Genomic DNA, 25,653 nt, shown 5'->3' with positions numbered 1-25,653 from the left:
CCTGTATTTTTCGTCAAAAAAGTGCGTTAATTACGTGAGAAAATACGATATTATGCATTTTGTTGTGTGTGTTGGTCTGACATAAATATTATCATTTGTATACAAGTGTCATTGAGAGTGATTGGGTACATTTTCTTGTAACCATTTTTATGTTTTCTTAGATTAAGATTTTAAATGTAATGGCCAATTCACATTGTAACTGTAGATATGTATGCCTTTTATCCTTACCTTTTTCACGTAGATTGTAGTGGAATATATGCGATGAAATCGAAGAATTAAAAAATCTTCTTATTTTTGGTTTCTAAAAGTTGGCAGGTATGCCTTCCTGTTAGCACATGATTTTTCACGTGAAATTTCCAGCTTGAAACCAATGGGGATTCAAACCTCATTTGTCCAGATGGGAAGCCATCAGATAAGCGCTAATCAAAACCCTTTTAGCAACAGCAGCAATATGGTGCAGGAAATGCCAGGAATTCCAGCTGTGTGATACTTTCTAAGAATGGGGAAACACTTGTTGCAGTATCTTAAATATAATCTGTAGTAGCGTAATGCCATTGGAAATGTACTTCTGTCAGTCTTCCACATTCCACAAAATCAGCAGAGATCATACGTTATGTTGTCATTTTACAGATCCAGATGATCCACGCAAGGTGATCGTGAAGAAATTAGTGTTGTGCGTTACAGACAGACCTGATGTGGAACTAGATCTTACTGGTGATCTCTCTCAGCTTAAGAAACAGGTATTTTTAATGTACTGTATTAATAATTTTTGAGATCTTTCATCTGATTTATGGCATATGCAGGTATGGAAATTGTGGCAGTTGTACAGATTGTAGGATTCCCAGTATCCATTTTATATATGATTGTGAGCAATTGTTAAGATATTTGCCTAGCAGATGGAGGAAGGAAGACGAATTGTGTTCGCAGTAGCCATTTTTTCTGAATTGGAAGTTTTCTGAGATCTGCTGTAGGTTGCATTTCAATCGGTAAAGATAGTGGGATGTTTGGCGTTGTGTGGATGATGATATCTTGATTATAAATTACTTTACAAAACCAGGTACTGCTGTGAATAATTGGGAACAGATGAAGAAAAGGAGTCATGTTTTTCTATGAAAACTATAATTGTATTTTTACACAGTTCTCATAGGATTTTTACGATTTTGATATTTTTTTGCCAGAAGTTTTGTTTGCACTGTTGGTGTTTTTTAACCCTTACCCCTCGTCTGTCGGATGAGACCCGACATTATGATGTTCCCATTCCGGTTACATGACATGACATTTTATTGCCCACAGCTCATCTGCCGTCTCTTAGCCAGCAAAATACACGATGCTGTCCTATACTGCCATCTTTTGGTTCAGCATGGAACTTTGTAGAATCCAAATACTATTTGATGGTCAAAAATCTATTATTTACATGCCAGTATAGCCGTCAGCCATCCACTCATACACACGAAAGCTCGAGCGATGGTAAACATGGTCACCGTGTGCTCCTTTAGTCATGTACAGTGTACTGTTCAATGTTATGTATGTCAGATAACACACAAAACCGCAGTATTTTCACACCTCTACTCCTTCCTTGTACCCTAATGAATATTTCTAATAGCATCTGGCGATGGTCTTGTGTACTGTAACCCAACATGTGCCCGATGCTGACGGCTGGCACAATTATAAATCAACAGATCCAGATTTCAAGAAATCGCCGTTTACAGCGGTTTCAGCCTACAAACTACCGCGAGGTATGAAACCAAAAGAGACAACACAGAGAACTTGAATTCGAGGGCTAAGGGTTAAAGAGAGTAGTTAGCATTCCTTTATACCGTCAATAAAAATCATTATGAAATTATATTTCTTTGATATTTATTGTAATTGTTTTTGTTCCACTATAACCTCAACGAGCAATTCTTCTTTTTTCAATTGAGAGGTGTGATGGCAGACTGACTTAGCCACTTGCTTCTCACCAATGCGGCTGGGTTTGAATCCCAGTCAATGCAAGTGGGATTTTGCATCACTGTGGTTCAGATTCCATGTAAAACTGGAGGTCTTGTAGTTATGATCATGATATCAACATTCACATAAAACTTATTACAGTTTTGTTTAGCTGCCTCTGTGGATCAGTGGTAGTGTCGGCCTCCGGATCCCAAGATAGCGGGTTCAAACCCGGCAGAGGTAGTCGGATTTTTGAAGGGCAGAAAAAAGTCCATTCGACACTCCATGTCGTACGATGTCGGCATGTAAAAGATCTCTGGTGACACATTTGGTGTTTACCCGACAAAATTAATTAAATCTCAGCCATAGACGCCCAAGAGAGTTTCGATTTACTCGGTCTGCCATCTAGTGGGCCTAGAGTAAAACGGAACGTCGAAATTGACGAGCAGACAACCAGATGGCGTCAAATTGAAATGTCTGCACACGGTAGCTGAGGCCATACGATTATTATTTTTTACAGTTTTGTTTCATGCTTTTTTTTTTTTTTTGTTAAATTTTCTTTGGTATGCATTAGAACAAAATAAACTGGTTGTCCTGTACTTTTTGTTTTGTGTCTTGGTTTGAGTTGTTTATGTTCAACATGTACATTTTTATCTTTTTGTTTCTTCATTTTTCCTGTGTTTATCTAGCTTTCTTCTTATCCCACATCAAGATTGAAGACTTGAGTGTTGAAGTTCGCCCTCTTGATGTAGCTGAGAGGTACGGTATGCGTCAAAACAAACAACACTGAAATTATTGCTCATCTCCATATTTCTCTAGCAATGAAGCATTCATTTATTGTATACAATAGTTTGATATATAGCAAATTCAGTGTTGCATTGATTTCCGCAATTAAGGTTCTCATAAGAGGAGGTGGTGTTTATCATGGAATGTTATTTCTGGTCATACGGAGTGGGGCATAAGAATGGGCGGAGACAGCTTCACATTAAAGAACAGTACGAGGAATGATTTAATAAGGAGGTACCGAGTAACAGAACCATGTTAGCTTTCATTGATAAGTTCTGTCATACTGGTTCAGTCTTAAATATGTCAACGAAAGAACAGTCACCACAAACAAGAATGATGGTCAGTTTCTTCCACAGTCCCCAAAGTGTAGTCTATGACGAGCATCATTGGAACCCTGAGCTATAGGTCTGTTTGGCGGTTGTTTGAGGAACTGGTTTGGTTTTCATACCGCATTAAAGTTGCTCAGTGTCTTAACAGAAGGTATGAGGGAGCCCGATTGCATATTGCAGCAGAGTGTTGTCTGTGATGTATAAGGATCCAGATTTCTTCTGCAATATGATTTCCAGATGAGACATATTCACCTTGATTACTACATCAACCGACTAACAACTCTCTTTCTAGGGTGAATAGCCTGATGTCGTTATACAGAAACCGCTACACAAGGTGGGGGCTATAATTTGGTGCGCCGTGTCTGTTCATGGAATATCGGGTCCTTATGTCATCAAAGATGCTGCACAGAATCCAAGAAATGAGGACCGTGTAGTCTACAGACACCTCACTATTATCCCGTTTGTGTGGGACATGCGTTGTCGTTTGTTGCGCCAGAAACTTACCCTTCCAATGAAAGTGGATGCAGCAAGATGGAGTTACAGCCCATACTGCAGGGGAGGTGCTTACCGTTCTGCAGTAGCACTTTGGAGATGCCTAATTTCTCGAGGAACTCCATTCCCTTCCTACTCCCCAGATGCCTACATATGGGATATGTTTAAATAATCAGTTTTCAAGACAGATGACCGACCTACACTTATATTTTTAACACGTTCAGTAATCTTCAGAAAGATGAACAATATATCTCATGTGATAGTACACATTTTGAACCCATATTATGTTGTATAGTCCCCCTCTTCAAGAAAGGAAATAGATATGTGGCAATTATAGAGGAATCACACTCCTTTTTCATGGACTTAAGTTGATGGAAAAAGTGATATAGAAAATATTACGAAAGATCATTGAACCACAGCTTCAAAAAAGAACAATACAGGTTGTAAAGTGACAGATCAACAACAGATCTCATTTTTGCTGTTAGGATGATAATGGAAAAACATTGGGAAAGGGGAAAAAATGTCATCTGTCTTTCTGGACCTAGAAAAAGCCTATGACAGCATATTGAGGTATAAACTTTGGGATTGTTCGAGATGGATCATCATTCCAGTATCTCTTATCAGTAAAGTGAAAATGTTGTATGAACACTGCCAGAGCTGTGTAAGGATAGGAAATGGCTATTCCAACTGGTTTTTAACAAGTAAAGGAGTGCAACAAGGCAGCACTTTTTCACCTCTTACTATTTATCACAGTGATGGATGAGATAATGAAAAGGGTAAAACAGCACAGCAAGAATTGTGCATTCAAGGCATTTGCATTTGCAAATGATGTGGTGATTTGGGGAGGTAATGAGGAAGAAGTTCAAGGAAAGATTAATGTTTGGAATTGTCTTTTTAACCCCTCAGCGTCGCAGCCGTTTAAAGAGCTTCCTACCCTGCGGCCGGATAAGATTTCAACTACGCGCGACTGAAATACATTGATTCACTTAAAACGTTACTACTAGTATAAGAGTAGCCCGATATTCACGAAATTTGGAATTCCTTATGGTAGAACTATGTGCATGAAGATAATTACATAATTGTTTCACATTTCCTTAGTAATTTATTTCCGTGTGATAGAGTTCGAAGCACTCTTTGAGACAGAGACCCAAGGCACACTCCTGGCAGCAGTACACCGATGTCTTCTTTTCACCGTGTTTTGAACACGCGATACGACGTCTCTGATGTTTGGATTTCTCACTCTTGGGTGCTAATTTCCTGATAAAACGTATTTCCTGCAACCTTGGAACTGTATTATCTGATGCGCGCCGGCCTTGAATATTTCGTTTTCCGCCCGAGAAGCGTATTTTGTACTACGTAAACAAACCTTCCATCAGCTGAAACTGATAAGATAACTGCTCAATGTATGTCCCTGTGACTTGTCTAAATATTATTGGAGAATCTAGGAATCATAATTCACTCTTGAAAACTTCCCTTTGACCTGTATGCGTATCTATAGTCTCCTACACGAAATTTCCAAGTACTGGTTCCTCCTCATCGTCACTCTCATCATTTACCACTGCATCGGTCACAGCCACATCACCTATTTCATTATCACTACTGCTAATACTGCCACTACTACTTCCGACTAAACTTTCAGTTGAATTATACAATATTTCAAGCACGTTACTCTCAGCAGGAGCTAGCCATTGAGCGTGGTGCGTCACACAAGCTGATGAAGCTGCAGCGGGACCGAAAGCAGCAGGACGAAACTGAATGAGGGGAATAACATTTATGACGAATCAAACCAACTCGATACATATTTCAGATTAAAAGGTCGATACATCGTCTTTAAAACTATATATATACCATGCACAACTGCTTCTCGTGTCGTTTGACAGAAAGCAGCACTAACTGATGCCTACACAGAGCACTCGTGGAGAGTTACGAGAGTTACAAGCTGAGAAATAAAGACAGATATAATAAATAAGCCGCACTCTTAATACAAAATTAGAGCAAAGAACATCACGTGTAAAGACAAACTTCTCAGATCATCATTTCTTTATTTTATTCTGTGGGAACGAATGAAGCAAACGGACTATTAAAAAAGCAGGGATTGGTGCTCAGACATAATTGACAAATACTTATCCTTGCAAAAGCAACTACACTTTAACGATTTTCAATTCTTATTTAGAACACTGATAAACCCGAAAATGTCTTCTTGGAAACAAAACAATTTGCATATCCATAACACCAAAACTCTTGGCGCTATAGCCGTAAATGCGAAACCATGTATGGGTCTATACCACGTATAGAGGTCGGCGCTGAGGGGTTAAGGAATTTAGACTTTAAATCAGCCTTAAGAAAACAGTTATGACACTCAACAGACAAGTCAGTGGCAAATATCACAGTAGATAGACAGAAATTGTAAGAAGTTAACCACTTCCAATACCTCGGTAGTGTCCTGACTGAAGATAACCAATCAAATGCCGAAATCACAGAGTTCAAAGAGGAGCTGTCCTTTACTATCAGGTTAGAATTCTCCTCTGGGACAGTCAGATTGCAATACTAGCCACCGGACACTTTATCAAGCTTACTTCTTACCCATAACAACCTATGGCCTTGAAACTTGTATTCACAGGCAGAGATAAAAGTAGGCTCCAAGCTGTAGAAATGAAATTCCTCTGGGCAATGCTACAAAAAGGTAGGAGAGGTAAGGTCCGCAACGAGAGGATTCGCCAAGAGATTCAAATAAGAGAATAGTTATGTGATACTATAATCAGATTAAGATTGAAATGGCATGACCATGAAACGAGAATGGTTTCTTGCTCAGTAGCAATGAGACGTTAACATCCGGCTCACAGTTGCAGATCCAGAACAAGGACGACTAATTGAAAAAATGAACAATGACATCAAACAGGCTTGTAGAAGAGACGAGAATGAACATATTAAGAAACTGTGTGCTGAACTAGAGGCACACATGACCAAAAATCACAGCGCAGAAGTGTACGACAAGGTGAAATATTTAGCATGAGAATTTATACCAAAGACGCAGATTATTAAAGATGACAAAGGGAATATCACAAATGCAGCGGACATCGCCAGAATATGGAGAGAATACTGGATCAAGCTGTTCACTGATGACCTACAACCAATGCCAGGTCACCAGAACCCAACAGACGTTGATCCTTAGAGAAGTGGAACATGCAATAAAAAAGCTCCGGAACCGGAAAGCACCAGGCCAAGATGGAATCACTGCTGAAATCCTAAGGAACATGGGTGACCTAGGTATCGACATTCTCCAAGTTATGTCAGAAGATATGGCCATCTGGAAATTGGCCAGACCAGTGGTGCCACTCCATCTTCATACCACTGTTCAAGAAAGGTTCTCTACTTGACTGTGCAAACTATCGAACGATAGCCCTCATCTCCCATGCCAGTAAATTCATGCTCATGGGGCTGAACGAGAGGCTGAAGACATTCTTACTTCCACAAATATCAGAGGAACAAACCGGGTTTGTTCCAGGCAAAGGAACTCGTGAGCAGATCCTAAACATCCAGTAGCTTATAGAGAAGACAAGGGAGTACAATATTGAGATGTTCCTGTGCTTCGTGGACTACAAAAAGCCTTTGACAAGGTGAAATGCTCAAAGCTTTGGGCTATACTCATTGAGATGGGGACGCAGAGACATTTAGTGTACCTGATTCAACAATTGTACTTTTCGAACACTGCGGCAGTGCGACAAGGTTGCATTCTCTCCCTCGTCCTATTCAGTATATACAGTGAGTACATTATGAGAGAGATTCTCGAAGATTGTAGTGATGGCATCACAATTGATGGCAGAAAAATTAACAATCTCAGATAAGCGGATGACACTGTGATAATTGCAACAGATGATCAAGAACTACAAAAAATCATGTGGAGGTTAGACGAGCGAAGCAGAGAATATGGTCTTGAAATCAACAATAAAAAGACCAAAGTGATGATTGTAGATCGTTTTAATAACAACAGACTTGCCATAACAAGAATTGCTGATTGAGGTTGTCAGTCGCTTCGTGTATCTGGGATTTATTGTCACAAATACCGGAGACTGTAAACCTGAGATCTGTAAGCGCATTGCGATCGCGAGAAATTCAACAGCAAAACTTACTTGCATCTGGAAGGACACCTCCATCACTTCCAAGACAAAGGTCGCCCTCATTCGAACTCTGGTCTTCACTATCTCGAAACGTGGACGATGAAGATGGCAGATCGCCGCAGGGTTGATGCTCTAGAAATGTGGTGCTATAGGAGATTACTGTGAATACTGTGGACAGCACACCGTACTAATGAATCTATCCTGCAATAGTTCGGCATCAGACCAAAACTGTCGACTTTTATTTACTAAAAACAACTCAGATATTTTGGTCATATTGCCAGGAGGGAGGAGGCAATGGAAATACTCATCATAAAGGGAAAAGTCGACGGCCGAAGACCTAGAGGACGTGCACCGTTACGATGGATGAACCAGATTAAGAGCTTGACCAGGATGAGCTTGCAGCATGCAAGTCACCATGCCCAAAACAGAGACTCCTGGAGACAGATCACCAAAAGACTTAGTGTTGGACTCAAAGAGAGAGCTAAGGAATTGTTGGAGAAAACCTTAGACGGTAAAAGACCTAGAGGCAGACGTCGAAGGAGATAGATCGAACAAGTAAAAAAAAATCTAGAACAAAGAGGAGTGGATTGGAACAAAGTACAGGAAGAAGAATGGTACCTGAATCGACTGAAGTGACATGCGCTCATACACCGCACCTGGAAAACTGGAGACTGTTAACTGATGATGATTATACCAATGCAATTAAATAACTTGCCATTGTCGTTTGTTTTGCTGCATACGGTAGAAATTAGCTTGTTGGGGGTTGATAAGAATTGGGGTTGATGAGGAAAGTTCATCTATTTGAAGATGGCAGTGTATAAAGATGTTGAAATTGTCCTTGTTTCCTTTTCTGTTGTTCGCTCTTCCAGTTTTGACAAGTTGTTTTCCCCATTCATGTTCCCACTTTCTGCTTGATTTGTCACTTGCTTGTTCTTTTCCATTACTTAAACAACTGTTTTGTTCTTGATATTTTACTATTCTCCCACCAGGTTTTTATCATCAAAGAAGGTGTATCATATAGAATTAGAATCGAGTTCATTGTTCAGCGGGAAATTGTTCATGGGCTCAAGTACGTGCAGAAGACTTACAGAATGGGAGTTCCAGGTAAGAACAGAATACGGATAACCTGCGAGTAGGGCTGAAACGTGGACTTTTGGGACATCTGCCAACATAGCCTTGACCAGTAGGGGCTTTGCTTTTGTTGTCCAGCTTGTTGCATTGGCTCAAATTCACTTTTTTTAAAAAATTTGCATGGATGTTTTTATTTTGGGGACTCTGAATTCAGTTTTAGCAGCATATTTAGGCCATAATTTTACCATGTCTTAATCCTAAAGGAAGAGCTTGTGTAACATCTGTCCTTGTAGATATGATAGCCCTTTCAAAAATATGCTAAAGTCCATATTCCATGAAGGTCCTGTTAGTCATGAAAGTTAGCACATAGACTGTTGATGGATTATAAAGTAAAATTTCAAACATGTGGTCACTAAATGAACATAAATAATTAATCTAGCATCATTTTCCTGCAGGGCTGAAAGTTAGAAATCAATGTCAAATAACAGAATTGTAATATTCTTCTCTTTTGCTTACATGCAACATAAATATTATGCCTAAAAACTGATCACAACCCAACAATTTAATAACAAATCGTGATTTAAAAAAAAGTATTAGGTTGAGAGTAATAACTGTCATATTGAATTTTTGTTTCAGAGAACTTTGTATGCATTTCTGCAGTTTTTGTTTCTGGATGTGGTGGTGATTGTTTTAATGGGCAAAAGTGGGATTATCTGTCATACCTGAATCTGTTCATCACTGACTTTATATATTTGATTTTCTTTACTTCCTGTTTCTGGTTTCTCCTGGGTCGGTTCATGGATCGAGGACCTCCATCATTGTCTGTCTCCAACCACACTTTTTCTGCTTCTAATAATAAGTCTTATTTCCTTCTCCTCTATACTATCCTCCACTATATACATCCACCTCTTTCGAAGTCTTCTGTGTAGTCTGTTTCCTTTTGGGTTCTCTGTAAATAATATCTTCAGAACTCGGGGTCTTCTCCCATTTGCATCATGTGTGTCCTACTCTTGTTCAGTTTATTTTTTTATGTGGGGTCTGGTATGAATTGAGATGAATCTTCGTAGCAAGTTTTTACAACGATCGCTTTCTTGAAGTCAACCTCATCAGAGGAGTTAATGAGATAAAATGAATTAAATCTTATATATTAGTAGGGAGAGGGTGAAACTTGGTGCTGGCACATAACCTTGTCTTGTTGAAGAGTACCAAGACTCGATGTTTAATGTCCCTATCAGACAGATGAATCACCATCAACAGAGTTCATATGAACACTGCAGAGAGGTGTGGAATTTGCATCATTTACCATTTCAGTCTGCTTATTTCTATCCTGTCCTGTAGTTATAAAACTTGAATCCTCTTTCCTCTTCATTTAAGACTATATTTTCTTGTCTTCCCTGTTATACCTCTAAGGGAATTCATCTCACCTTGCTTTGTTGTTATCCATGTACCTGCTGCATATGCTAATATTGATTCATAATAGGTTGAATACAGAACTTCTGTGTATTTCTTGGGACATCTTGGCTCCACAGTCTATCCCCCACACTCTGGCAAAAGCCATTTGCTTGTAACCTTCTCCTTATTTCCTCAGTTTATCCATTGTGATAAACTTCTTGAATATTTGAAACCTTTCACAACTATGAAATGAAGAGCAGTCAGTAGACCTCATCTGTTTTATGAGGTTTAGTGATGTGTTTTGTAATTTTTAAAAGTAAAGTTTTGTTTTGTTATTTGTTTTTGATTTTTCTTTTATCGTGAACTACACTTTTATTCTTCTATCTGTTTTAATGTTTTTAGCTTTTAAGTTGGATACTGTACGTGATTTTACTTTGAAGTCAGTACTTTATTTTCTTCTTTTATGACCACACAGGATCACTTTAGTCAGTCCATCGTTCAGGTCTCTTTGAAGGGATTGTTCAGGCTTTGTGGTCCTCCCAGTACTTCTTCGGACGTTCCGATCTTTGTGCCCTTTTCCTCAGTTGAAAATATGCGTGTTGTTGGTTTGTTTCGTGTAAGGGTAAAGCGGAGGTTTGTATTCTTGAGTTTTGTATTCATTTTTATCTTATTTGTGGTGTTTTCTGTTGTAAGGCCTATTTCTTTCAGATCCATCGTACTTCTCTGATCCATTTACATGATATGTCCAAAGAATCCCAGTCTCCTCTTACGCATAGTATCTTTAATGGGTTCTAGCTCTTTGTACGCGACTTTGTTAGGTATAATCCGCCACTGTCCATCTTCCTGGTATTTTTTGTTGATGCAGGTTCTTCCAATCTTCCTTTCAACTTTCTGAATTCTGTCAGTCTTTGATTGTTTATTCAGGTGAAGAAGTGTTTCTGCTGCATATGTAGCTTCCGGTTTTATAACTGTGTTGTGGTGTTTTATTTTTGCATCTTTGTTAGACATTTCTTTTTGTAGATATCCCATGTTAATTTTTATGCCTTAGCTAATCTATTTGTTCTTGTTTGGATTGAGATTTTTTCATTTAGATTATGTGTTATTACTTCTCCAAGATATTTAAATTGAGTTACTATTTTGATTTTATTACCATTTAAGGTAACTTCTTTTAGTTGTGTTAGTTTTTGGGGGCATAAATTCTGTTTTTGAAAATTATATTTAGAGACCAATTTTACTTGCAATGTTTTGAAGTTTTGATATCTGGGTTTTTGCTTCTTTTATTTCCACTGCTAGTAATGCTAAATCGTCAGCAAAACCCAGGCAATTTGTTTTGATTTTTCAGCCAATCTTTATTTTTGGGGGACATTTCATAAACCATTCCTAGAGCACAATTACAGTAAATAATAGTGGTGAGAGACTGTCTCCCTGCTGTAGTCCAGTTTTAATTTCAAATGTGTCTGATGTTTCACCCCTAAACTTCACTTTTGATTTGGTGTTAGAGTCCTTTTTATCATGTTGATTAATTCGGGGTGTAGTCCAAGGTGTCTTAAAATTTTTAACAGAGATTCTCTATGGATGCAATCATAAGCTTTCTTGAAATCTACAAATGTTATCACCATATCTCTGTTTCTTCTCCTGTTATAGTCCATATCAACTTAAGACTCATGATCTGATCAGGACAGCTCCTCCTAGGTCTGAAATCTTCTTGATATTCTCCTAGTTCTTTCTCAAGTTGTAAACTTATCCCATTAAGGATGATTATTGAAAATATTTTGTATGTTATGTCTAGGAGCGTGATTCCCCTGTTATTAGGATCGGTTTTGTCTCCTTTTTTGTGCAGTGGATGAATGAGGGCTCTTGTCCATTGTTCTGGTAGTTCTTCTTTAATCCAGATAGAGACAAGTTGTTGATGGAGGGCAACTATTGCTGATCTTCCTGCATATTTCCAGATTTCCGCAAAGGTCTGATCTTCTCCTGGCGCTTTGTAGTTTTTTAATTTATTCAGAGCTTGGTAGACTTCCTTTATTGTGCGGGGAGTGATGTTCTCTGGTGGTGTTTTTATTGGGGGGTTGGTGTCCAAATGGAGTTCTGTAGGTTCCTCACAACTTAAAAGCTTGTTGAAATTTTTAGCCAGAATTTCTGCAATGTGTTTATTGTTATGAGCCAACTTACCATTTTCATCCTTCATCAGTAGGGTCAGGGGTTCATATTTTTGGAGCTGTTTTCTGAAGGTTTTGTAGTAGTCCCTTGAGTTTTATTGAATTGTTCTTCATTTAACTTCAGTGTGTCCTTATGATGTTGTCCTTTTATTCTTCTTAAGACTTGGGTAGTTTCTTTTCTCTGTTTTACTAGATTTTTATAGCATATTTCTGTTTTTTAGGACTGATGTAATAGCCATGCCTGATGTCTTTTCTCCACTGTTTCATCACATTCACTGTTCCACCATTTGTTTTTTCTTACGTGGTCTTCTGCAATTTGTTTAAGGTTTTGTACCAATTCTTCAAGTTTATCTGATTTTTATTTTTTCCATTGCTTTCTGGTAATTTTTGTTGTTGATTATCTGGTAAGATCTATTTTTCTTTTAGTTTTAAGGGCTTGCTTTTGTTGTCTCCTCTGGGGAGTGAGTTTAATTTATTATATTTTAATCATTTTGTATAAAATAAGGCGCTGTGAATTAGATTCACTGACTATTTTTATATTCATAATTATTCTCGTCATTATCGTTTAAAAATATCCTTGTCGGTGGGTAAATTTTAGAAAAAATAGATATATTAACCACCTAATCAATACAGTTACACTATAATCGAAAAAAGATTATAGTATATAAATAAATGTGCTGTTAATCTTATTTAAGTGTTTGTGTGCTGATGGCTCCAAGAGCAGAAACACATCCAGTTTTGTTAAATAATCTTTTTAGATTATGTTGTGTATTAGGTGGTTAATCTATATACCGTATTTTATCGCGTAATTCCCCCCCTTTTTTTTCTCGAAAAATTTTCTTGAAAACACTAGGGAGGGAATTATGCAGGTGATGCTTCTAGGCATTCAGAAAGGAAGGGAAACGATGTATTAGGTAAGTTATATTTACGGTAACACCGGTATGTGATAAAAGTGATACCTCGTCGCCATAAGACCTATCTGTGTCGGTGCGACTTAAAGCAAAAAAAAAAAAAAAAAAGTGATACCTACCGGTATTTATTTTCAATTAACACAAAAGAATACCACGGTTTCATTAGGCTACAATGAAGAGTAGCAATGCATTGTTTCTTTTCTCTCACTATTCTGCAGCCTCACTCTCGTCACTATCATCACTATTTTCAGGCTCAGATAACACATAATCTTCTTCATTTTCACTATTCCACAACATGTCCTCGGAACCGTGAATGGCACACAAGAAATTCCAGTTTTTTAAAAAAACTCACCTTAACAATATCAACACCGGGCGAGTTGGCCGTGCGCGTAGAGGCGCACGGCTGAGAGCTTGTATCCGGGAGATAGTAGGTTCGAATCCTACTATCGGCAGCCCTGAAAATGGTTTTCTGTGGTTTCCCATTTTCACACCAGGCAAATGCTGGGGCTGTACCTTAATTAAGGCCACGGCCGCTTCCTTCCAACTCCTAAGCCTTTCCTATCCCATCGTCGCCATAAGACCTGTCTGTGTCGGTGCGACGTAAAGCCCCTAGCAAAAAAAAAAAAAACAACCACAATATCAACACTAATTTTCTCCCACGCCCTCGCACACCGTCGGTATTGATGGTTTCCTTATCTTGCCTCCTGGAGTCAGCTGATGAGATCCCGCTGCCATCCGTTCTGAATACAGGCGTCGAGATGTTCTTTGAAAGGTTTGTTGACGCTGACTTCTAAAGGTTGAAGAATGGACGTTAAACATCCAGGGATGATGACAAGATGGGACTTCATCAGTTTACTTTTCTCCTTTACAGCTTCTACAAGGTGACCCTGGAAACTGTCTAGGACGAGAAGGGACTTCTTTTGTAATAATGCCCCTGGTCGTCTTCCTCAGACTTTCTCCAACCAATCCACCATCAAATCTGCTGTCATCCAGCCCTTTTCTTGAACTCGTAAGTGAATTCCATGTGGGCTAGTCTCCTTTGGTAATGTCTTGCTTTTAAAGATGGCATACAGTGGAAGTTTATTGCCGTCTGCTGTAATGCACATTACTGTGCATCTTAGACTCTCCGCTCCAGTCGTCTTAACAAGGACACTTTTTGAGGCAGTTGGAGCAACGGTGGTGATATGCGGCATATCAAAAAAAAAAAAAACCACTGGTGTCTGGTCAGCGTTACCAACCTGAGAGAGTAAATAGTCATATTGCTGTCACACTTGTATTACGTAACGATGGAACTCGATTACCTTATCTGTGTAGTCTCGAGGTAAATGCTGGCACAAAGATGTTCTCCCGCGTAAACTGAGATTTTGCCGCCTCATAAAACGAATCGCCCAACCAATGCTTGCTTTAAAATCCTTTCTATCAATGTTGAGCGTGGCAGCTATCTCAAGAGCTTTGTTCTGAATTATTTCGTAAGAGACAGCACAACCATCATTCCGAAGTTCATTGACATAAGCAATTACACCATTATCAATTTCGGGATATTTCTCTGTTTTAGGAACACGGAAAGATTTGGAGCTTGCCTTTGCAGTCATGAGTTTATCTTTTTGTCTCCCCCAGTAGCATATTGAATTAGGATCAACGGAGAAATGTCTTCCTGCAGCTTTCACTCCGCTTGTATCGGCGTAAGATAACACATTTCATTTAAATTTTGCCGTGTAGTTTGAATAGTTTGACATTATGACGACTTGTAACAAACTGACCTAGAAACACGTCTGCAACTTCACTGTTCAAATTTACGGTATATTGTGACAATGGAAACATATTTATGTAAAGTACTGCTCTGTTCATTGTTGTCCATTATCAAGTCCAAGTCATATGAAGGCTGCTCCAGTAAGAACAAACCAGGAGAGGGAATTATGCGCGATATTTATTAGAATAATTTTTAACGATGAAAAGTCGTAGGAGAGGGAAATAAGCAAGGGGCGGGGAGGGCCTTATGCGATAAAATATGGTATATATATTTTTTTCAAGTTACATAGTCAATACAGACCAGTATGAGCATGATGACCTGTAAGGGTAAATTGTAGTCTATAATTCCATTTAGTTTCACCTTATACCATTTGGAGCCATTGACCTAGATGTCAGGCTCCTTCCAACAACAACAACAATAATAATAATAATAATAATAATAATAATAATAACTACTGTTGGTTTTCCATTCACATCTATCTTTCCCCTTCCTTTCTTGCATCCTGCCTCTTTATTACTGCTGTTTTACTCTTCTTTGCACTTATTCTCATTCCAAACTCTTTCATTACCTGACTCCATACATTGACTTCTTCTTGTACTTCTATTTCATTTTCTCCCCATATCACATTGTCATCTGCAAACCATTGCTGTGTTTGATCGTGTTACTAAAATAGTTCAGAAAACAAGGTGGTGTAATTTTCATTAGAGGTGTGGAATTATACCATTAATTCTTCTTTTATGACCAGATAGGATCACTTTAGTCAGACCATCGTTCAGGTCTCTTTGAAGGGATTGTTCAGGCTTTGTGGTCCTCCCAGTACTTCTTCAGATGCTCTGATCTTCATGCCCATTCCTCTGTTGAAAATATGCGTGTTGTTGGTTTGTTTCGTGTAAGGGTAAAGCAGAGGTTTGTGTTCTTGAGTTTTGTATTCAATTTTATCTTATTTGTGGTGTCTTTTGTTGTAAGGCCTGTTTCCTTGAGATCCTCTCTTACTTCCCTGATCCATGTACATCCTGTTGTGGTATATTTTGAGACGAGATTGTGTTGTAGTTTTTTCAGAAGTCTTGAATCCTGCATTTCATGATATGTCAAAGAAACCCAGTCTCCTCTTACGCATAGTATCTTTAATGGGTTCTAGCTCTTTGTACGCGACTTTGTTAGGTATTATCCGCCACTGTCCATCTTCCTGGTATTTTTTGTTGATGCAGGTTCTTCCAATCCACCTTTCAGTTTACTGAATTCTGTCAGTCTTTGATTGTTTATTCAGGTGAAGAAGTGTTTCTGCTGCATATGTAGCTTCCGGTTTTATAACTGTGTTGTGGTGTTTTATTTTTGCATTTTTGTTAGACATTCCTTTTTGTAGATACCCCATGTTAATTTTTATGCCTTAGCTAATCTATTTGTTCTTGTTTGGATTGAGATTTTTTCATTTAGATTATGTGTTATTACTTCTCCAAGATATTTAAATTGAGTTACTATTTTGATTTTATTACCATTTAAGGTAACTTCTTTTAGTTGTGTTAGTTTTTGGGACATAATTTCTGTTTTTGAAAATGATATTTTGAGGCCAATTTTATTTGCAATGTTTTGAAGTTTTGATATCTGGGTTTTTGCTTCTTTTATCTCCATTGCTAGTAATGCTAAATCGTCAGCAAAACCCAGGCAATTTGTTTTGATTTTTCGGCCAATCTTTATTTTTGGGGGGCATTTCATAAACCATTCCTAGAGCACAATTAAATAATAGTGGTGAGAGCCCATCTCCCTGCCATAGTCCAGTTGTAATTTCAAATGTCTCTGATGTTCCACCCCTGAACTTCACTTTTGATTTGGTGTAGGAGTCAATTTTATCATGTTGATTAATTTGGGGTGTAGTCCAAGGTATCCTAAAATTTTAAAGAGTGATTCACTATGGATGCGTTCGTAAGCTTTCTTGAAATCTACAGATCTTATCACCATATCTTTGTTTCGTCTCCTGTTATAGTCCATTATCAACTTAAGACTCGTGATCTGATCAGGACAGCTCCTTCTAGGTCTGAAACCTCCTTGATATTCTCCTAGTTCTTTCTCAAGTTGTAAACTTATCCGATAAGGATGATTATTGAAAATATTTTGTATGTTATGTGTAGGAGTGAGATTCCCCTGTAGTTATTAGGGTCCATTTTGTTACCTTTTTTGTGCATTGGGTGAATAAGGACTACTGTCCAGTGTTCTGGCTGTTCGTCTTTAATCCAGAAAGACAAGTTGTTGATGGAGGGCAACTTCTGCTGATCTTCCTCCATATTTCCAGATTTCTGCAAAGGTCTGATCTTCTCCTGGCGCTTTGTAGTTTTTTAATTTATTCAGAGCTTGGTAGACTTCCTTTATTGTGCGGGGAGTGATGTTCTCTGGTGGTGTTTTTATTGGGGGGTTGGTGTCCAAATGGAGTTCTGTAGGTTCCTCACAACTTAAAAGCTTGTTGAAATTTTTAGCCAGAATTTCTGCAATGTGTTTATTGTTATGAGCCAACTTACCATTTTCATCCTTCATCAGTAGGGTCAGGGGTTCATATTTTTGGAGCTGTTTTCTGAAGGTTTTGTAGTAGTCCCTTGAGTTTTATTGAATTGTTCTTCAGTTAATTGCAGTGTATCCTTATGATGCTGTCTTTTTATTCTTCTTAAGACTTGGGTAGTTACTTTTCTCTGTTTTTCTACATTTTGATAGGATATTTCTGATCTTTGGGACTTATGTAATAGCCATACCTGATGTCATTTCTCCAGTGTTTCATCACATTCACTGTTCTACCATTGGTTTTTTTTACTAGGTTTAATTGGAGCCAGGTCTTCTGCAATTTAAGGTTGTGTACTACGTCTTTGAGTTTATCTGTGATTTTTATTTTTGCAGTTGCTTTTTGGTAATTCTCATTGTTGATTAGCTGTGTATGATCTATTTTTCTTTTAGTTTTAGGGGCTTGCTTTTGTTTTCTCCTCTGGGGAGTTAGTGTAATTTTCATTTTAACTGCATAGTGATCTGAACCTGTGTCTATTCCTCGGAGAACTTTGATGTTATAGATCTCTTTGTGATGGTATTTGTCCATGCAGATGTGATCCAGTTGCCATTCTCCTTTAGTGTAGTAGAGGTGTTTCCTTGTTTTGAGTTTTTGAGGTTTTCTCTTAAAACATGTAGATTTTGAGATTAAGTTATGGTTTCTACGCAGGTCAACTAGTCTCTCTCCATTTTTATTTGTTTCCTTGTGTGCTGGCCATTTTCCGATGATGTTATGGTATTTTCTTTCTCTGCCTAGTTGAGCGTTGAAGTCGCCTATTAATAATTGTACATGGTGTTTGGTGATGTTGTCGGTAGTCTGGTCCAGTAGGTCCCAAATTTGCTTGTTTCCTCATGGTCTTTTGAAGAGTTGTTTTATTGTTAGTGTGATCATGGGCATTTATTGTGGTATAGATTTCATTAGATGCCTTTGAGGTGAGCATTGAGTCGTGGATACTGTGATTTGAATTCTTGAACTGAGTTTATTATTTTAAGGCTGATCAAAAATCCTGTTCCAAATTGTGGAATATTCATCACTCTTTTCCCAGGTATACCTTTATAAAGTCTGTACTCTTGAGATTCCAAGGGATCCTGGCCATTGTTTCTAATTTCCTATAATCCCATGATAAGAAATTTGTGTTGGTCCATTATTAATGGTTATGAATTTCATGTTGTTGGTCCGTATTGAACTGAGAATAATATATAAGTAATAATAATAGCAACGTAAACGTTTCCACCTTTTCAATACTAAAATATATTCACAAAATTATAAATTACACGGTACTAGTTTCGACCCATCTAGGGGTCATCATCAGCCGTATTGAAGCAAAGATCACTTTTTGTAATTTATAATTTTGTGAATATATTTTAGTATTGAAAAGGTGGAAACGTTTACATTGCTATTATTATTACTTATATATTATTGGTCCATTATGTCGGTGATCACTTTTAGTTTAATGGTTTGCATGAGCGAGTGTGTAGAGAAGTAGGGTATCTGCTTTGGTTTCATTCTTGACTTTGTTAAAAGAAAGTATAAAATGATTCAACCTTTCAATACTAATAAAATAAGAAATGTAAGTTAACATTCCTATTTAATTAAAATTGGTACCGGTTTTGACCAGTATTTTTGGTCATCAGCCGATCACAAATAAGTGTAAAACAATGTATAGATAAATAAATTGCAAAGTATAAAGAATTCTGTAGGTTGCTGTTAGTGAAGCAGTAAAATCTTTAGGGAGTACTGTGCGTTGAAATATAGTCAATCACAAATAAGATACACAGGTAGAAATATGTTTAGATGATACTGTCAGATGCAGTTTATGAAGCACTAGAACACAATGTTATGAAAAAAGTCTAAAATCAAATACAGTAGAAGTCCGTTATAGCGGGAATTCATAACTGCGAAAAATTTACTCACCATAGCGGATTGCCGTTGTATCCGATGTTTGTATAAAAGTCGGAAAAAACCTCTGCACATTAAAAATTGGTATGAAACGGCAATCAGTTTGTTCAAAATTTGCGTTTCTACAGATGATTCCACACTACGGTTTACTTGTTTATTATTTTCGAAATACGATACAACGTGAAAGTGTATGTTTAATTTCATTCTGAAAAAATATAGTACCATATTTCTCCAAATCCAAGACGAACCCCACTTTTCCCCTCAAAAAATTTAAATCAGGCTCAAAAAGTACTTTGTAAAATCATATGAATGACTTTGTTGTACAGTAGGTCTACACATTTTTCGGCTATTTTTAGACGCCAAACTTTTTTTTTTTTTCGGCTGAGCAATTATTCTTTATTTCTGCGGGTTTAACGACCATTAACTTAAAATTGGCATCATAATACCGAAGAGAACTCGTTAAAAATTTGCTGGCAATACCTATTCCGTGTGTGTCTACGGCGATCCATCAGGAAATTATTCTTGCTGTGTATAAAATGGTTACTTTTACTCGGTCAGATATAACCGGCTACCGCTACATGCACGTCTCGCTTGCCGGCTAGCGATGTATAGGCCTAATCGGAGGCGTTGAAAGTCAACGAACGAGTTTATGCGCTACGGTATGGCCATTCTGCCCTTGCGGTTTTCGTGCACATACCTCACAATTTCATTTTCGACTTCTTTAAGGTGTCCATTTTGCGGACCACTGAATGCATTTTTTAAAATGTTTGTCTTCACGCTAACGCCAAATATTGGCTTTAGTTAGGCCTATGCCGTATTTTGTTGCCGCTGCACAATTATTCTACATTTCCGAATGTGTAATAACCATTAACTTAAAATTGGTATCATAATATCGACGAGAACACGTTGAAAATATGCCGGCAATACCTTTTCCATGTATCTTTACGACTGTCCATCACAAAAATATTCCTGCTGTCTATAAAACTTCATTTTACTAAGCGTCAAGTACAATAGATGCATTATAACCCTGCCACTGAGTAGCCAGCCTTTCTAAGAATTCGAAGGCTTGCACGTTTTGATGCCATTCTGCAGATTTGAGAAACGTTTTTGTAGAGACTAATAGAACGTCATTCTCTCTTCAGTATTTCCCGAGAGCCAGTGACATTGCACACAGGCACTGTACAACCGGTTGTCGTAGCTAGCGATGTATAATAAAGAGGCGGTCGTTTACTGTCAACGAGTTTTGTGTGTGTGTGTTCGCGTGCAGGGGTGAAAAGAAGCAGCGTAGTTACCGCGTTAGTTGCCAGGGGTATCTATTAACTTACTGTTAGGCCGCGAATGCAAGACAACTCTTGGGTTTTCACATGAGATACTGAGAAAAAGCAGTCGTCTTGGATTCGGAGATGTACGGTATCACTCCAGAGGTTTCTGTGGCAAACACCTCAGTTTAATTCTTGAAACAGCGTCACCTAACCGTATATGTATCATGAAAACATATTTTAAACGCCTGTAGAGAAATGATAACCTCCTCGCTTAAAATTTACATGTAAACAGCCTTTCTGAAATTTAACTAGATGCGAGGAGATGAACTATCCTCTGAAATCGGTGATTTACTCTGCAATATCTTGAGGTATCACATTCTTACTTAATTTCCGTATGTAACATTAAAATTAAGAGATTGTTTACCTCAGTCTTTATTTTTAACGAGTTAACAACTGCTATCGGCCACGTTATTTACGCATTTATTACGAAAACATGTTATCGTCTTTCATTTCAAATTTTTTTTAGAGAGCAGCAGTCGACGGGTATTACTAATTGACTCCAACATTGCCTTTGAATGTCGACGAGAGAGCTCGCAAATACACATAGTGAGAAAGCTATACCATACCGAAGATGATCGATGGCATTTTGTGGCAAACGTTTCAGTTGTCTTATTCAAACAGCGTCACCTATCCTAACTTAACCGTACTATACATATGATGAAAACACACCTCAAGCGCCAATAGAGAAATAACCTTCTGCATTATAATTTTTCATAATTGCTTTTCCGTAATTTAACCAGACGCGAGAAAATATAACCTAACCTCGGAAATCAATTATGCACTGCCATATTTTGAGGTGTATCCCGTTCTTAATTGCAGTATTTAGCCTTAAAATTAAGCAGTCATTTAGTCAGCCTTTACTTTTATCGAGTTATCGATCATTATTGGACACTTTATTTACGCATTTATTATGAAAACGTGTTATCGTCTTTCATTTCAAATTTTCTTTATGGAACAACAGTCGACGGGTATTACTAGTCGACTCTGACATCGCCTTCGAATGCCAATGAGAGAAATCGCTAGTGGACATAGCGCGGAAACGCGGAAAGGTAATAGATCGCATGCAATATAATTGCTGGGGTGCATAAATATCGGGAACGGAAAGATTGTGCGCGCTTAATCGCTCGTAATAACGGATGCGTCAGTGATAGGGTTCTCGCTGTAACCGAAGGGCGAGGCACAGTTTAATATAGGCATTTTGAAGGGACAGAAATAAATTGTCGCTATAACGGAGTTCACGTTAATACCGTACTCGCTATAGCGGACTTCTACTGTACGTATTTATCAGTTGCAGTTTATAAGGCACTGTATAATTTTAAGGACCAGCGCTGCGTGTCAATCGTGAAGAAGTCGTGGATCAAGAACGTCAGTAAGACATAAGCGTTACAGAGATCACTGTATGGGAAGAAGTCCAGAATCAAATACGTATCCAAATGTAGTACGGAGCAAATTCTTGAAGAGTTCAATTGCAGTTCATGAGGCACTGTATAATTTTAGGGACTAGTACTGCCCGTCAATAGATCCAAAAATTATGCAGAAGTCACCGATCAAATGCGCACATGTACATGTACTCAGTATATCAGTTTCCGTTTCGTTGAATGTGGTGAATCAAGAAATACTTACGTACAACCAAGACCACAACTCTCCAATACTTAAAGATAATATTCCACTCACAGCTGCACATACTTACCTCCGTCTATATAACTGGATTTTGTTAACAATAGAAGCTTTTCACCACACACACGAGTGAAGACATTGGGTGGTATGAATAAAACGTGAGTACTTACTCAAACTACATACTCATGAGCATGAGCATTTAGTAGGAGTATATTCTCAGTCCAAGTAGTATGTACTCCATTTGGTAAGAGTAAAAAGATTCTCCTGTGATGGAGTAGATACTCAAGCGCCATGTGGATCGTTTGAAACTGAGTAGATACTCATGTTGTGTACGATCGTCAACTGTTATCTTGTTTGGTTCCAATCGCAACATAACGTCAACTGGATCCGGTTTGGTTTGTAACTTTGTAGTTTGCACTGATTGTTCGTTCGTGAAGTTCGTCGATATGGAAAGTATTCATCCGGTAACATTTTCGAATATATTGCGGGAACATGCGGTACTTTTTAGTAAGTCCCAACTGCCGGCGGTTCGGAAAGAAAAATCCGTTGGAGGCAATTCAAACTAAATTGATAGCCATGTGCGGCAAGAAAGTTGAGATCGGCACCATTACGAAAAGGATAAACAACATGAAAATGAGGGTGAAACAAAAGTGCGACCTAAACCAAACGGGGAATAAAAGGATAGTGCTGAAGGACTGGGAGAATATTATCCACGAGCTGTTGGATGGGGATACTAATCCAACATTGACACGAATTCCAGGTATGTTCCTAAAGTATATTCACGATTATTTTCTTGAACAGGTTTATAGAGGTTGTAGAAAGTTCAGTATTTTGTGTGCCAACACTACAAACTTTAAGGTTAAGATATTTATATTTATTGCTGTATAAGAACCAAATAGCACCTAGGCATTTGGTTCAGAGTACCGGGTTTGAATCCTGGGCCTGAGATTTTAGCTCCGTTTAATTCACTTGTCCGTAGAAAACTGAATTAGTGAATTAAAACGTTTTTCGTTTTTTTTCGTAGGAGCAACTGCGGTTGGAGTAGGGCTTACTGAAGTTCAGCCACAACATATTCCTCCACCTGTAGTGGAATTTGTAGTATTGGAAGAGGGAGGAGAAGGAGGGAGTCCTGTAGAAATCGTCAACTCTCCAAATGTAGCCACCCCTAAATGAAAAAGAAGTGTTTTGGATGACTATGAAAATGACGAAACCAGAACTCTAAATAACACAGACCTGCAGCGCTTGGTGCTGTTAAAAAAGATAAGAGTGTTGGAACTCACAGAAAAAAAGTTAAAATCAGAGATGAAAGAATGAGAGTCGAGTATATATATATTTAAAAATAAATTGTTTTGCATACTTTTTTTTTTTTTTTTAGTGAACAATAAACAGAGTGACACTGGTACTTGCTGCAACTCAAACACCTTGATATATTATCTCTGCCAATTCATTTCGCCTAGCTTCACCATTCCACCTGATATTTGCAGCAGCTGCCATGTCATCCTCATTTCCATCTTCTAACCTTACATTGCCACCTAATGGTTGTAGTTCAGGGTCCTCATCCTGTAAGTACTTGGCAATATTGTGCAACACACAGCAACAAATGATCAGTTTTGGCACTTTATTTAAAGATAGGCGTACTTTGTGCTGAAGAATTGGGAAAAGTTGTTTTAGTTGCCCAAAACATCGTTCGATCACAACTCTTTCTTTGGTAATGCACCTGTTATAAGCAATTTCTTGAGGTGTTTGTGGATTTTTGAACGGTGTCATAAGCCAAGGTGCAATACCATAGCCACTATCCGCTAACAGTAAAGCATTTTCCCTATTCAGACTTACTGTTGTCTGGACAGCTGAATTTCTCCAGACTCGAGAATCATGCACAGATCCAGGCCATGATGCATCGACACTGGTAAAAACTTCCTTGGCATTGCACGTTGCCTGTACAGTAATACTTGTATAACCTTTCCTGTTTACATATTCATCACCATAATGTGTAGGCTTATTAATTCCAACATGAGTGCAGTCAGGAGCACCTACCGCTGCTGGAAAGTAGTACTTTTCCTGCCACTCTTGTTTCGCAACTTCAAATTCCATATCTGTTTATCCACACTGCAGCTTTAGCCATGATGCGGTCCATAACCTCAACAAGATTTTTAGACACAGTTGTTTGGTGGATTCCAAGATCTTCTCCTATGCCACACTGGAATCCTGGGTCACCTACCAATCTTAAAAATGCTTTTAATTTTACTATGTTTTTAACAGCACTACCTCTTGTTTCCAGTTTCTCCGGTCCAAATAAGTATAGGTTTAACCAGTCCACATTAACTTTGGAAAAACGATATAGACTTTTAAAATTATTAGAGTCCACATGTTCACTTCTCTCCTTGTAAATTTTTCCACGAGGCACCACATTATTAATAAACTCAGCCATGTTATTTCTCCTCAGAAGCTAAAAATTGGCATATACTCAAGCTTGAGACAACTATCAGCGATACCCAAAACAAAGTGAGTATATACTCATCAATCTGAGAAGGTACTCCCTTTTATTCATAGCACATATGAGTATATACTCAGCTAGTGAGTACATTCTCAAGAACTTTATTCTTATGAAGTGGAGTATATACTCAGAAAAGTTGAGTACATACTATATTCTCATTTTTATTCATACCACCCATTTAAACATACAATAAGACAGAGAGCTACAGCATTGCCTACGAACGCAAGCGCTAAATTATTTGCAACATTGGACTCAGACGAGAACATAGATACACGCAAGATGCATAGATTCATTTCTATGAAATGTTTTATATTCATTATTTTAAAGGATTTTAACATGTACTGTGTATTTTAATGTGTTTAATGTTTCGTTCTGAAGGTCTCCTTCTCTGTAGGTGCCATTAACTACTGTACTGTAACTTGGCAATGTGCTACCAGTTTCATCTGCCTGCAGATACTGTACTTGCGTATTAGACCCATCTTGGCTTTTTGAGACGAAGAAAATGAAAAAAAACCCTTGCTTACAAGACCCCTACAACGTAATTTGTCAGAGAAGAATGATGATTCCGCTTCGAAGTGGCTACAAGCCTTATGCAGCTCTGACGACATCACACGAATTTGTGAATAGTTTCGTTCGTACGACACTCGCAATGAAAAAAGATGCGTCAGTCATGCGGTACATCAGTGTTTCGTAGTTCAGAAATGTCCACCTCCGTAGCATAGGCCTACTGCAGCTCTGATGATGTCACACAAATAGGTGAATAGTTTCATGTCCGACCCGCGCATTGCAAGCACACAAGTCATGTATATATGTGTGTTTTGTAGTTAAGAATGTCCGTCGGTGTAATGGTTAGCACAATTAGC

General features: G+C 38.1%; 1 protein-coding gene across 5 annotated transcripts in view; it reads left to right on the top strand.

The window, feature by feature from the left end:
* Positions 1-25,653, top strand: part of RhoGDI (rho GDP-dissociation inhibitor) — a 78,942-nt gene that overhangs the window by 36,357 nt on the left and 16,932 nt on the right. For all 5 annotated transcript variants that reach the window (XM_067149685.2, XM_067149684.2, XM_067149686.2 and 2 more), the window contains 2 exons: positions 631-740; positions 8,641-8,755. In XM_067149685.2, coding sequence (XP_067005786.1) covers positions 631-740; positions 8,641-8,755 — 225 coding nt within the window. The remainder of the gene's footprint in view (positions 1-630; positions 741-8,640; positions 8,756-25,653) is intronic.

This window comes from Anabrus simplex, chromosome 6, assembly GCF_040414725.1.
Source record: "Anabrus simplex isolate iqAnaSimp1 chromosome 6, ASM4041472v1, whole genome shotgun sequence".
Classification (NCBI taxonomy): Eukaryota; Metazoa; Arthropoda; class Insecta; order Orthoptera; family Tettigoniidae; genus Anabrus; species Anabrus simplex.
Note: the sequence above shows the minus strand (reverse complement) of the source record. Positions and strands in the feature narration are given on the sequence as shown.